This window comes from Rhinatrema bivittatum, chromosome 3 (assembly GCF_901001135.1).
Source record: "Rhinatrema bivittatum chromosome 3, aRhiBiv1.1, whole genome shotgun sequence".
In the NCBI taxonomy this organism is placed as follows: domain Eukaryota; kingdom Metazoa; phylum Chordata; class Amphibia; order Gymnophiona; family Rhinatrematidae; genus Rhinatrema; species Rhinatrema bivittatum.
In genome coordinates, this window is record NC_042617.1 from 308,255,751 (window position 1) to 308,268,686 (window position 12,936).

The 12,936-nt window shown below is 48.3% G+C and overlaps 1 protein-coding gene across 6 annotated transcripts in view; it reads left to right on the forward strand.

Annotated features, from left to right (window-relative positions):
* ZNF385A (zinc finger protein 385A) overlaps positions 1–12,936 on the forward strand; it is a 280,797-nt gene that overhangs the window by 104,453 nt on the left and 163,408 nt on the right. Inside the window, exon 1 of one of the 6 annotated variants that reach the window (XM_029595146.1) lies at positions 4,732–4,931. The exons of 4 other annotated variants lie outside the window; for them this stretch is intronic. In XM_029595146.1, the coding sequence (XP_029451006.1) occupies positions 4,893–4,931 (39 nt within the window). In that variant the 5' untranslated portion in view covers positions 4,732–4,892. Of the gene's footprint in view, positions 1–4,731; positions 4,932–12,936 lie in introns of those variants that run through there. One more of the 6 variants, XM_029595148.1, reaches the window with a different exon arrangement.

Below are 12,936 nucleotides of genomic sequence, written 5' to 3' on the forward strand. Positions count from 1 at the left end.
GCGTCCCTGGATACTTCAGCGAGCAAGCAGTCTGAAAGGGAGGGAAGCAGAGCATAGGGGGGTCAGAGCAGCCATGGAGACAGGGGAGCTGACAAGCAGGGACCTGCTTCTGGCTCCAGAGGGGCACTGAGGAGACTCTTAAGTGTCCTGGTATTTAGCTATTTCTTGCCTGACTCCTCTGCCCCTCAGAAAGCTCAGGATGTGTTTCTTTCCTGATGCGATGCCACTAGACATTGAGCACAGGAAGGAACACACGCTGAGCTTTTGCATTCTCTTTTCTGGTAACTGTATAAATAAGTACAGAAACACAATTGTAATTTTCGTTCGGTAAATGAAGCAGATTTCTCCTGGAAGCCGCAGAGCAGTGTCACGCTGACAGCCTGAAGATCTTTCTCTGCACAGGGCTAGCTTTAAGTGTCGGGCAAAATTAGGGTGGACTAGTCCAGAGACCCTGCCAGACACAGTTTGCTGGCCCAGTTTGGAAGTGGTGCATCTGTAGCCCGAGGCCTGATTACCTGCAACTTCTGGAAGCAAAAAAAAAAAATTCATAAAAAAAAAAATAAATACCTGTGCAGGCAAAAGCCTGAGTCAAAAAGAGCACTGCAGGCCTCTTTCCCAAAAGTGCTAAAGTTACGAGTTGGACACAGGCCCTGCAGTGGTTTCTGCTGAACTTTTGTGTGCCTCATTTCTTCAGTGAAATTCCCCTCTCCCACCCCCCTGACAGAAAGTTGCAGGAAATTGAAGTCTTGTGCAATAGATGAGACGCCTGGTACAAGTCTGTTCTGGCAGCCTGCCCCTTTTGCGTTGTGGCCCCGATTTGGCCTGGGTCTTCAGTCAGTCCCACTAACATTGACCTTAGGAGGGCTTCCGATTGGCTCTCTGTACCCCCTGTTGCCAGCCAGCAGCTAACGGTGAGCTGGGGGCTGGATGATGGATGCTTCATTTTTTTTTTCAGAGGCTCTCTGTGTGGGTAGGCGTGATGTCACTGACACAATCCCAGGCAACGACACTTGTCGGCGGGGCTGCAAAGGGAGAAACCAAAAAAAAAATAGCAAGGTTAATTTTTAGCAAGGAAGTCCAAAAATACTTTGCCTGCTAAAATTATCCACTGTGTGTGAGTCTGTGCGTAACCTGCCATGAAGCAGCGTGGGAGTGTCAGGAGGGGGCAGCAGCAGCAGCTCTTGATGCGTCTTTAGGAGTTAAATAGTACCATCCTCCTTATACACACACTCAACACTCTCACAAACACTTAACAGTCATACACACACACTCTCGAGCACTGATAGACACTATTACACATTTGTATAAAGACACAGGCACACTCCGCCGCATAGACAAACTCGTACGAGGTTGCAGTTTATCTAAAGCGCTTCCTGGCTGCTCTGTCTCTTCAGTCTGAATCTACTGTCCACATACTCACACAGAGAGTCAGTGACAGAGCTGGGATTAGAGCTGAGGCACAGGGAGATAAATTGACTTACCCTAAGGTCACACAGAGAGACAGTGACAGAGCTGGGATTAGAGCTGAGGCACAGGGAGAACAAGTGAGTCACCCAATGGAAGCATTAATTCTTGTAGTGGGCATGTTAACAGCCGGACTTCTAAAATTGGTTTATTTAAAATTATTTCTTACTCTTGCACTCCAAGGATTGTGGCACACACAAAATAACATATAAACTGTAGTCAATCTTCACTTAGACCCAACAGTTCCCTCTCCCATCTATACTTCTTTTAAATTATCCCAACAGAATAGAATTTAAAGATTTATTATCCAGTATTTGAACTTCCAAAGGCTTGCGTAAAAAGCCACATTTTAATGCTTTTTTGAAGACCTTTGGGTCTGATAACAATGGCAGTTGGTCTGGCATGCTATTGTGCAGAAAATGTAATCCAGATGATTTTAAAGGTTGTGAGTGTAGATGGTAGACACACTAAGGCTGCAGCATTTTGGTTGGCAATATTATGCTTTTTCAGTGAACTTTTCTGCTGGATCAGTAAATGCTGAATTTACAGAAGCCAGTGCTTTATAGAAGAACATAACATAAGAACATAAGATTTGCTCTACTAGGTCAGACCAAAGGTCCATCAAGCCCAGTATCCTGTTTCCAGGTCACAGGTACCTGGCAGGATCCATGTTGCTTATATATAGTAACAAAAATGACGGCAGAAAAGGACCAAATGGTCCATGCAGTCTGCTCAGCAAGCTTCTTATGGTAGTAACTGCCGCGCCATGCAGGTTACCTCCATGATTCTCTTAAGGGTAGTAACTGCCGTTTCGTGCAGCTATCCCCAAGCCTTATGATAACCCATTTTTAATGAATGATGAGCCTTCTTGAAGATTCAGACAGTGCTGCTTGACGTGCTTTGCTTATGGACTTGCCCGTAGAAGCAGTCCTGTGTTTTTTTTTCCCTTATGTCTGCATATATCAGTACCCCAGACCATAAAAGTCAGGGCCCGTGTTGATTGTTGTCTGAATCCAATTCCCGTCAATTCCATCAAAGCAGAGAGCAATGTTGAGATTGTGTCAAAAGCATCAAGGCTTATTGGTTAAAGGTAGTAATCTATATGCCTTCTGTTAAGGGTAGTAACTGCCACACCAGCAAGTTACTTCCACATTCCCTTTTCTTCAGTTCTGTCCTCTAGCCTTTAGGGATTCACAGTGTTTATGCCATGCTCTTTTGAATCCTTTGACTCTTTTCGTCTTCACCACCTCCTCCGGAACGGCATTCCAAGCATCCACAACCCTCTCCGTGAAGAAATATTTCCTGACAGTTTCATTTTGTGCATTATTAAAACCTTTCAAGTATCTGAAGGTCTGTATCATATCTCTCCTGCACCTCCTCTCTTCCATAGTATAAATACTATATTTAGATCTTTCAGCCTCTCTTCATAAATCTTCCGATACTGATCTCACAAGATTTTGGTTGCTCTTCTTTGGACTTCCTTCATCCTGTCTCTATCCTTTTTGAGATATGGCCTCCAGAACTGAACATATTACTCCAGGTGACTCCTCACCAAAGACCTGAACCAAAGGCATTATAACCTCCTTTTTCAGACTGGTTATTCCTCTTTCTGTGCAGCCTAGCATTTTTCTGACTTTAGCTATCACCTTATCTGTTTATTCCATGGTTAAGCAGTTGATTTCCCCAAGTCCACCTTAATAAAGGTTTATAGACTTTTTTTTTCCAAAAACTTGTCTAAACCTTTTTAAACCCAACTACACAAACAGCATTCATCACATCCTCTGGCGATAAAATTGAGAGCTTAATTATGTGTTGAATGAAAATATATTTTCTCCTATTCGTCTTACATGTATCACCTAGTAACGTCATTGAATGTCCCATAGGCTTGGTACTTTTTGAAAGAATAATCAACCGATTCATGTTTACCTCTTTCAGTCCACTCATTGTTTTATAGACCTCTATCATATCTCCCCTCAGCTGTCTCTTTTCCAAACTGAAGAGTCCTAACCTCTTTAGACTTTCCTCATAGGAGAATCATCATATGCACTTTATCATTTCAATTGTCCTTCTCTTTACCTTTTCTAATTCTGCTATATATTTTTTTTTAATATTCCACTTTTTGTACTTTTTCAGCACTTCAAAGTGGATTACAGTCAGGTACTGTAGGTATTTGTCTTTTTTGAGATGTGGTGACCAGAACTGAACACAATACTCAAAATGTGGTCGCACTATGAAGCGATACAGAGGCATTATGATATTCTCTGTTATATTCTCCATTCCTTTCCTAATAATTCCTAGCATTCTATCTGGTCAGTGTGCAATGATGGCCAAGAAAGCAGAGGACATCAACATATTATCTATGATGATGCCTAAATCCTTTTCCTGGGTGGTGACTCGCAATGTGGAACCTTGCATTGTATAGCAATAATTTGGGTTGCTCTTCCCTATATGAATCACTTTGCACTTCTCTACATTAAATATCAGCTTCCATTTGCATGCCCAGTCTCTCAGTCTTGCAAGGTCCTCTTGCAAGTTTTCATAATCTTGTGATTTAACCACTTCAAATAATTGTGTCTCATCAGCAGATTTGATCATCTCACTTATCGTTCCCATATCTGTCATTTATAAATATGTTAAAAAGCAGTGGTCCCTGGGCACTCCACTATTTGCCTTTCTCCATTGAAAAATCCACCATTTAGCCCTACTGTCTGTTTTCTTTCTTTCAACCAGTTCTTAGTCTCTTATGAGGGACTTTGTGAAATGCTTTCTGAAAATCCAGACACATTATATCCGCTGGCTCACCTTTATCAGCATGTTTATTCATGCCTTCAAAAAAATGTAGCAAATTGGTGAGGGAAGAATTCCCTTGGCTAAATCCATGTTGACTTTGTTCCATTAAACTATGTTTATCTATGTGTTCAGTAATTTTGTTCTTTAGAATACTTTCAACTGTTTTCCCCAGCACTGACATTAGGCTCACCGGTCTGTAGTTTTCCTCATCACCCCTGGAATCCTTTTTAAAAACCGGCCACCCTCCAGACTTCAGGTACCGTAGCTGATTTTAACCATAGCTTACAGATTACCATCAGTAGGGTCACAGCTCAGAGCCTGCAGGAATTACAGCATCTTTTGGGGGCAGGGAGCTCAGCTGCAGCCTGTCCCTTCTGCTCTGAATCTGGATCCCGCCCTCTTTCCTTCCTCCTCATCCCTCTATTTGCTGCCCAGCGAGGCCCGGCCTATTGCAGGCGGGCAGCAGGTTCCCCGCTGCACGCCCTGCCTGATACTCCGGCAGTGGATGCAGGCTCTCTCTCCCATCAGTGTTCCTGTGGGAGCCCTGCACTGACAGCATCCAGCCACTCTGGGATGTGACCTGAGGGGCGCTGAAGGGGACCTGGCTGGCATCCCAGTACTGCTCGAAGCCTGGGGGCATGGGGGACGGAGGCTCGATTTGCAGCCACTCCAACGGGGTAAGAGCTTAGTCAAATGATGGGGAGGGGGGGTCTGACACTTGTTCTTTCTTTCTCTTTGCTGGCTTTCTTCTCCTCTCCCTTGTCAGCTTGTTAAAAGATGCTGCACTCCGGGGCTTCTCTGCTGGGGATTAGCTGGGGCTGGGGATTCGGCTCCTTACCGGTATGTGCAAAGGAAAGGGGAGGGGAGATCGACATAGTGAGTAAGGGGGCTGCACAGCTTCGGGCTGCTCAATGGCTCGGCTCCGAAAATATACACAGGTTGACAGAGTGAGACCCCCCAAGCGGAATGGAATATAGCACCAGTCTGAGCACATACTAAAATAACCGTACAGTTTTGTAAAATAATTTTATTTTGGAGAGAACCGTTTGCATGGGAGAATGAAATGCAAGATGCTGTGAATCCAGGGCAGGGATCTCGGCATGTTCCTTCTGGTTTGCGTGTGCATGTGTGTAAATATTTAATTTTGTAATGCTTTCAAACCCAGCTGCAGAAAGCAAAGTTAGCTGACATGAAACAGATCAAAACCTTTTATTGTTTTTTTGTGATTTCCGACTTGCAGGATGGATGGTATTGGCTATTGTGGCAAGCCTGGAATGGGGGTGGGGCTTAGTGCAGGACCCATCAGGGTCACTCTGTGCCAGTAGGAGGCGTTCCTGCAGCAGGCACTGCATTTTCTCCCTGGGGGGTGTGTGTGTGTGTGTGCCCCGAGTGTCTCACCTGTGGACAGCCCCACATTTCTGGGGCCTGCTGAACAGGAGACTGATACTAGTCTCTTGCAGCCTGGTCCCAGACTTAGCTTTTGGGGGTCACTAGGTGCAGTAGCAGGGGGGGGGGGGGTCAGGCGGTGGCATACTGCCAGTTTCTTACTGGGTAAGGGGGCTGCCTCCAGCGCTGCTCTGCTCAGTGAAACGCTACTTCTGATCATCAAGTCATTTAATAAGGGGACCTTCTGATAGCCCCCCGGGAGCTTCCTCCAGCATGTGACTGGGGATTAGGACTGCGCTCCGCCGTGTTTTCTGCTTTTCGGTAGATTCTTTTCAGCTCCTCTAACGTGACTGTTCCTTTGTTGCCCCTGGACCTCCTGGACTCATCACTGCAAATCTTGTTTCTCTAAGGAATGCAAGACCTCCTGTAACATCTTTGCACCGGGAAGGAAGTAACATTATTAAACCAATGGGGAGGGCATGGCCCGTCCATCCAGGCACAGATGTGTCTGAGAAGCAAACTGTCTGGGTAGGGCACTTGAATTCAGGTCCCCCATCTGATAGCTTGCAGGTGCATGGCGGAGGCAATGCATTCAAGCCCTGGTGGGAAGGAGGAAAGGTGACACACATAACACCCCCCCCTGCTGGGGCGCAAGTGATACCGAAGTGTTCAGTCATGCGAGAGGCTTCTCGTCCAGCAGTCAGGAGAGAGAGATTTGGGGTGGGTGGGGTAAAAATGATGTGCGGGGTACGCAGCACCCATTTTATGGAATTTGCAAGGCTAGTAAAATGGCAATGGCTGGTGGCTACTGATAGTAGAAATGAAGGTAGCAGAGAGGCTCGGCAGGAGGGGACAGGCCTGTCCGAGATGTTTTGCGTCCCTCTGCTCTTGCATCACGGAGGACAAGGACTGTAAAATAAAAGACTGAAGTAAAGGCATGGAATAGTAAAAAGCTTCATTTTTTTTTCACAGAATGTGCACCGAAGTGCAATTCCATTTAATTAGGTACTGAAAGCTTTTACAGTGACTGGTTCTCTTATACAAGCTTTTTTGAATTTCATGACCCCCCCCCCCCTTCTCCCCTCCTTTCCCTCCTCCCAGGGGGTGCAACAGGGAAGATATGCAAATTTTAAACAACAGGCTGATCCTACTGCTTTATATTAGTGCTCAAAAACTGTAAACCAGTGTTGGACACTACAGCGCGACATGTCAAAGATCTAACGCCTTCCGATCTATATCTACTGTAAAGAATAAAAAAAAAGAAAACACCAAACATGAGAGATGTAAAAAGAATCAAAAAGGCATAGTACCTCTAAAATGGTAAAAAAAAATGAACACGGATTCTTCTTTAGCACACTTTTCTTTCCTGTTATGACAACTAGGATGGTGTTCCTTCAATTCTGAGATGGTGTTAACGTCTGTCTTGAAGGGTTGCGAAGAGGTCAGCTTTCCAGGATAAGCAGAAATATGCTAATGAACCTGGCTCTCAGCGTACCTTTTTTGCCAATGCATCTCATGAATGTTCATTGCAGATATCTAAGGTGGTGAAGAAGGGGGAAACCAGACATTTGCAGCCCCTGAAGGGTGGTAGTTCTGAACGGATTTTACCTGCTTCCCTGCGGACCTGCTCAGCCTGTCCGCCTCCCCAAATCAAGAGCTGCCTGCAAGAAAGGAAATCACAAGTGACATCCCACACACATTGGGGTCCGAGGGCTTCAGTGTGTGCTGCCGATTGTGACACCATGCTCACTGCGGGTCGCCCGGCTTCAGGGTACGTGATGTCACGTGTGAGCGCGCTCTGGGCTGCAGCGTGATATCATCAGCAGTTGTGCTCCTCTTGCTCTTCTGCGTTGGTTACTGCCAACTCCCGTATGCAGACGAGCTGCCTGTGCTGGACCCTGCTGGTGGTGCTGGGCAAGCTGTCCGCACATAGTGCAGATCTGTTTCAATTCACGTGCATTGGTAACTGCCCGGAAGTCATGTTACCATCTACAGTGTGACAAACGCGACCTGCCAATGTCTGCAGTCTGCACTTGGAAGCCAATGTTACCTGCTTGTCGCTATTAGTTGGTAAACGTTCTCTTTATATTTGACATGTATTGTGTAAGCATGGACACCTACATGCCAACACCCACACATGCAGTGCCACATGCAAACAGCCAGCCAGCTGCTACATCCCCCTAGGATTAGACAGTCTCATCTAAACCATTTCTGAGAGCAGGGCTGCTCTCCGCTCCCTCTGTGTGTTTTTTTGGGCTCACCTTGATTACAAACACGTCCATTATTTTCTCTCTGTCCTTCAAAATAATTCATGCAGCCGGTTGCATTCCAGCATGGCTGTGAGTCTCCTGATGGGAGAGGAGAGAAGTGATCGGAGCATGCATGTGGTGACCATAAACAGAGCAAGCTAATGGCTTCGGAGCCCGAGCTGCTCAAGGAGGCCCCATAACCCATGTTTTAGTATTCTTATATTCTACCCTTATCTCCCCATCTCAGAAGATAGCATTGGCAGTTCTTGGCTTCTGCCATATTGAAAGCATGTCATCTATCCTGAGCACAGAGTAATGATCTCCCACCCAGAAGAGATTAGTAATTCCTATAACTCAGCCAGAGCACTATATGAAATTACTTGTTTACTTAGTCATTATTGGAAGTTTAAGATTGCATTGTTTAGTGCATTTTCAGTGCTAATGGAGGTTAATACATTGACGGGCCTCCGTTTTTTTGCAAAATAAGTATAGCATGGGCAATAACAGCGTGAAATCCCCCCCCCCCCCCCCCCCCACACACACACACACACTGCCTCGCCACAGAACAGGTACAGCACAGGTAGGCTGGCAGAGCCACGGGCAGGTTTAGTATTGGCATAGCAGGGGGTGCTGCAGAGCAGGTTTGAGGCGCACCTGCAGAGTTGGGTACACCTGGGTGCCTCAGTGTCGTGTGTTAGGGGTGAAAAGGGGATATTTGGGTCTGCTTGACCTGGCTCGGATTAATTGAAGCAGTCTGATATCACCACCACCACCACCACAAATGAGCACATAGATGTGACTTCATGTGATGCTGCTGCTGATACAGATTCTCATTCTGCTGTGACCGAGTGCTTCCCACTGTCACAGAATGCTTGGAAGAAAGAAGAAGAAAAAAAAAAGAAGCTTTGATGACTAGGGGCCCTTTACTGTGGTTTCACTGCCAGGGCGGAGTCCAGCGGAGGTTCTGCCTCCTTGGAAATCATACTTATCGCTGGTATGAAGTCCAGAAGCGAAAACGAAAGATGAGCCGAGAGTGAAATTAAATAAAGCTCTTGCTCTCTGGCAGAGTCCCTGCTGAACTCTTCACTTTCCTTTTAATAAAAGTTTGGTTTGGATGAGCCTGGAAATCTGTTGTGGGTTTGTTACGAGCATCTGACAACACTCTGGGAACCTGCGATTGGTTTGGGAGCTTGGCTTGGCTGTCTGCCTGAGCCCCCCCCCCCCCCCCCGGGTTGTGGGAATGTTTACACAGGAAAGCAGATGCGGGGTGCCGAATCCTCCTGCTCAGCCCGGGCAGGGGCTCTCTCTGCAGCTGCGGCGGTGCCTTTCGGGGTCAGAGCGAAGGGTCAGGCGACGCGGGTTTGCTTTGCACGAGTCGGAGGTAGCGCATCTCATGACCAGGGCTTGGATTCCCTGCCGCTTCAGGCAAGGAAAAGAGAAGTGCCCTCGCTAAATAGGTTGAAAAAATGGTTCTGCGAGACTCCCCCCCCCCCCCCCCCAACCCTTCCTAGACTCGAGGGTCAAACCCAAATCTCCTGCGTGCCAGCAAATCCCAGTGCCAGCCATTTTCGCCCCGCGCTGGAGGCCTTTGCGTTCTCTCACATTCCGCAAAATTCTAGTTAGCTTTCTTGTTTGGTAAAGAGAAGCTCGTAAAGTCCCACCTTGGGGTGTTTTTATGTTTGTGTTCTTCCGACCATCCTGGTGCTGAAATTCAGGGGTGTTTTCCTTTCTTTTGGACCTTCGCGGTCCCCTCTTCCGCTTGTAAGAGAGGAGAAAGAAGGTCGTGTGTCCACGGAAATAACCTACGCCGGCAACCCTGCTCTCCTACAGGGAAGACAAACCTGAAAGCCCAACACAGTGGCCACAGAAACTCGGAAGAGACCAGTTACAACAGCCTGTAAAGAAAGGGATGGACTCGTTATCTAAAATATCCGATAGCAACAGGGGCGGTGAAACTTCCCGGGCCCCAGTTTTGAGGCTTCATTTATTGTTGTTTTCCCCTGTACGTTTTGGTGTCACGTGAGGCCACCCAGCACGCTGTTTTGGGATCCAGTTTGCGTGAAGCCAAGCAGTGGCCCCCACCACCCCCTGCAATATTTCTCTTCCCCCCCCCCCCCCCCGGACAGGCAGGTGGAGAGGAGGCCGCCTCTCGGCCCCACGGGCCCCCCCAGCAGTATACAGTCCTGTGAGCGCTCCCCTGCTGCACGCTGACACTTCAGTTTGTTTGACCCCTGGGTGTAGGGATTTTAGGGCTGCCTTCATCTGAGAAACGCACACAGCGGATTAGCAGAGAGAACATCTTAGCTGCTGGGATTAAACTGTAAATCCTGTCCAGATCTCTGCCCGGAGGAAAAGTGGGGAGAGGGGTGCGTAAGGTTAAATTAAACAAAAAACAAAACAAAACAGTACACTCAAACCCAGGCAGGCTGAGGGGTCGGGAATCTCCGGTTGTTGTTTCTTATTCCGCGTGAATCCAGTTAATGGCCCCCTCTGACACAGCCTCCCGGGCTCCGGTTAGCTTTTGGCTTCATCCCTCCTGGATGGAAATAGCAGTCAAAGTAACTGACAGAGCTTTTCATTCTACCTTTGACTGAACGACAGTGAAGCGATTCACAGCCCCTCTCGCCCTGCAATATTAAGTTTATCCAGAGACGTGCGTGTGGTGAAATCCCAGGGCTCTCTTTTTTTTCTTTCTTCCCCAGCTTCCCGTTTTCATATTGACATGAGTGGGAACAGAATTTGTTTCAGCTGTTACCCAGCTTTATTTTCAACAGAGTGGAGGAGCAGCCCTAGTAATTATTATTAGCGTGCTGGGCTGCTAACCAGAGAAGCCAGCATTCAAGTCCCACTGCTGTTCCTTGTGCAAGACAACTTGACTCTCCGTTGGCTCCGGTACAAAACGAGGGCCTGATTCATCGAGGTATTTTCCCATAGACGCAGAAGGGGGGGGGGGGGGGGGGAAATCTTAGGGGTCGATTTCAAGACCCGTGCGTCCATGTGTGCGCACACACATGAATGCGTCACCGAGCGCGCGTTATAAAATACCATACCTGCACGCACGTGCGCACCGGATTTTAACATCAGCGTTACACGCGTGCGACTTGCGCACGCGGGGGGGGGGGGGGGGATTTTAAAAAAGCAACGCGAGTAGGGCTTCCCCAATTCCCTCCCAGTCCGCTCCAATTAAGGAGCGGACTGGGAGGGAACTTCCCTATACCCGTATCTAACCTTCCTACCTTTTCCCCTTTCCTCCCTGACCCTTACCCCCTTACCTAACTATTAGAATTTTTTTTTTTATTTTGACCCTTACTGCTCCTTCAGAGCTGCAGTAGACTCCGCACATCATCGGCCGGCTGCCGGCGCGCGCGCTTCCCCGGTACAGCAGCTAATGGCGCTGTCCTGGCCCACCCCCCTCCTCGGCCCGTCCCTTTCTCTGGGCCCGGCACTTCGGCGCATAACAGGGGTTACGCGTGTGGCCGGGCCCTTTGTAAAATGTGCATGGCAGGCACAGGGCCTGGCCGTGCATGTAACCCTCATTTTTTTTATGAACGCGTGCCATTAGTGAAGCAGGCAGTTGTACTGTGAGCCCTCTGGGCTGTAAATCTAGCCACCAGGTGTCGCCCTCTACGATGACTGTGACACTCCCCTCTCCCGCCTGCCCACCCGCAGGGCTGGGAATGCTGCCACCAGGCTGGCCCCATGATCTAAATCATAATATCAAAATGTGCTGATGAATACTGATTATCTCAGAACTTTTCCCAGGCTTCGTGTGAGGAGAAAGAAATGCATAATGAGTGCCTGATGAAAGTTGGATGGGAAGGAATAAGAGAAAGGTGTAATTAATGTGTGATCAGGCCTGGATTTACACACAGGCACACTAGACCTGTTCCTACCGGGACCAGATTCTGGGGGTGGCAAATTCCTATCCACCCCCAACCTGTCTCCTCCAATCCCACCTTATTTATTTATTTATTTATTTTACGTGTTTTGTATACCGTCATTCAGTACTTCTTCTATTTTCTCCCCACCTCCCGCTACAGCCCTCCAATCTGATTGCATTCTTAGCCCCTCGCACTAGCTGCCCCACCCTCCCCCACAACCAATCTCTAATCCGTTTGATTTCCGTCCCCTCCCTCCAGCTGATCTTCTTATTCTTTCCCTTCCCATCTCCTTTCCCCTGCTGATCTCAAAGCTGCTGCTGCTGTTTATGATGGCGGGGCATGCGCGGGGACTGAGTGAGACTGCGGTCCGGTGCTCAGAGCAACTGAAGCGTTCCTGGGCTTCCGTACAGGAAGTGGGTGCCTACGAAAGCCAAACCGTGCAGGCTCACTCAGTCCCCACACACATTGCTGTCTTAAGAGTAGCACACCAGCACGGGTGGGGCAGTGGGAGGGAGAGGATCGGAAGCTGGGTTAGAGGGAGGTGGTGGGAATTGGTTGAGTGGGGAAGAAATTGTAGGCCTGCGGTATGGGAACAGAAGTCTGCTGGGTGGGGGCTTCAGAAAATCAGAGGTTGAGGGGGTGAGAGGGGTGCGGCACCGTCTCTGCGCCAGGGGTGATAGATGTGCACGATCCCTCCCTGAAGAGAACCAGGGAAAAGGAATAAGGTGATTAAGGAGTTATGACTCCTTGATGAGAGACAGATGGAAAGGGAGAAGGAGAGGTACAGAACATAATGGCTTCCAGAGGAGAAGCGGGGGAATGGAAGAAGTTGAGAAGGAATGCATGGTGATTCCCTGATGAGAGAGAGAGGGATGGGAGAGGGCCATGTCTTACAGGATAAGAAGTGGAAGGCAAAAGGAGCTTTGTGTGTAAATGGGGTCCTGCAGCTGCTCTGGGATTCGGACGGCAAGCAGTGGATGCTTTTCCACGAGAGAGCTGGCCGAGTGCCGAGTCATTTAACAATACTTTCAGCAAGCTGGCAGCGAGACAGGAGGCAGCTCCGGGAGGCGGGAGGAGGAGGCACGCCACATTGCTTCTCCAGCCAGTACATTAAACGGGAAGGGAATCAGCCCGCAAAGCTGCTGCTGCTTCTCTTTCTGAATCAA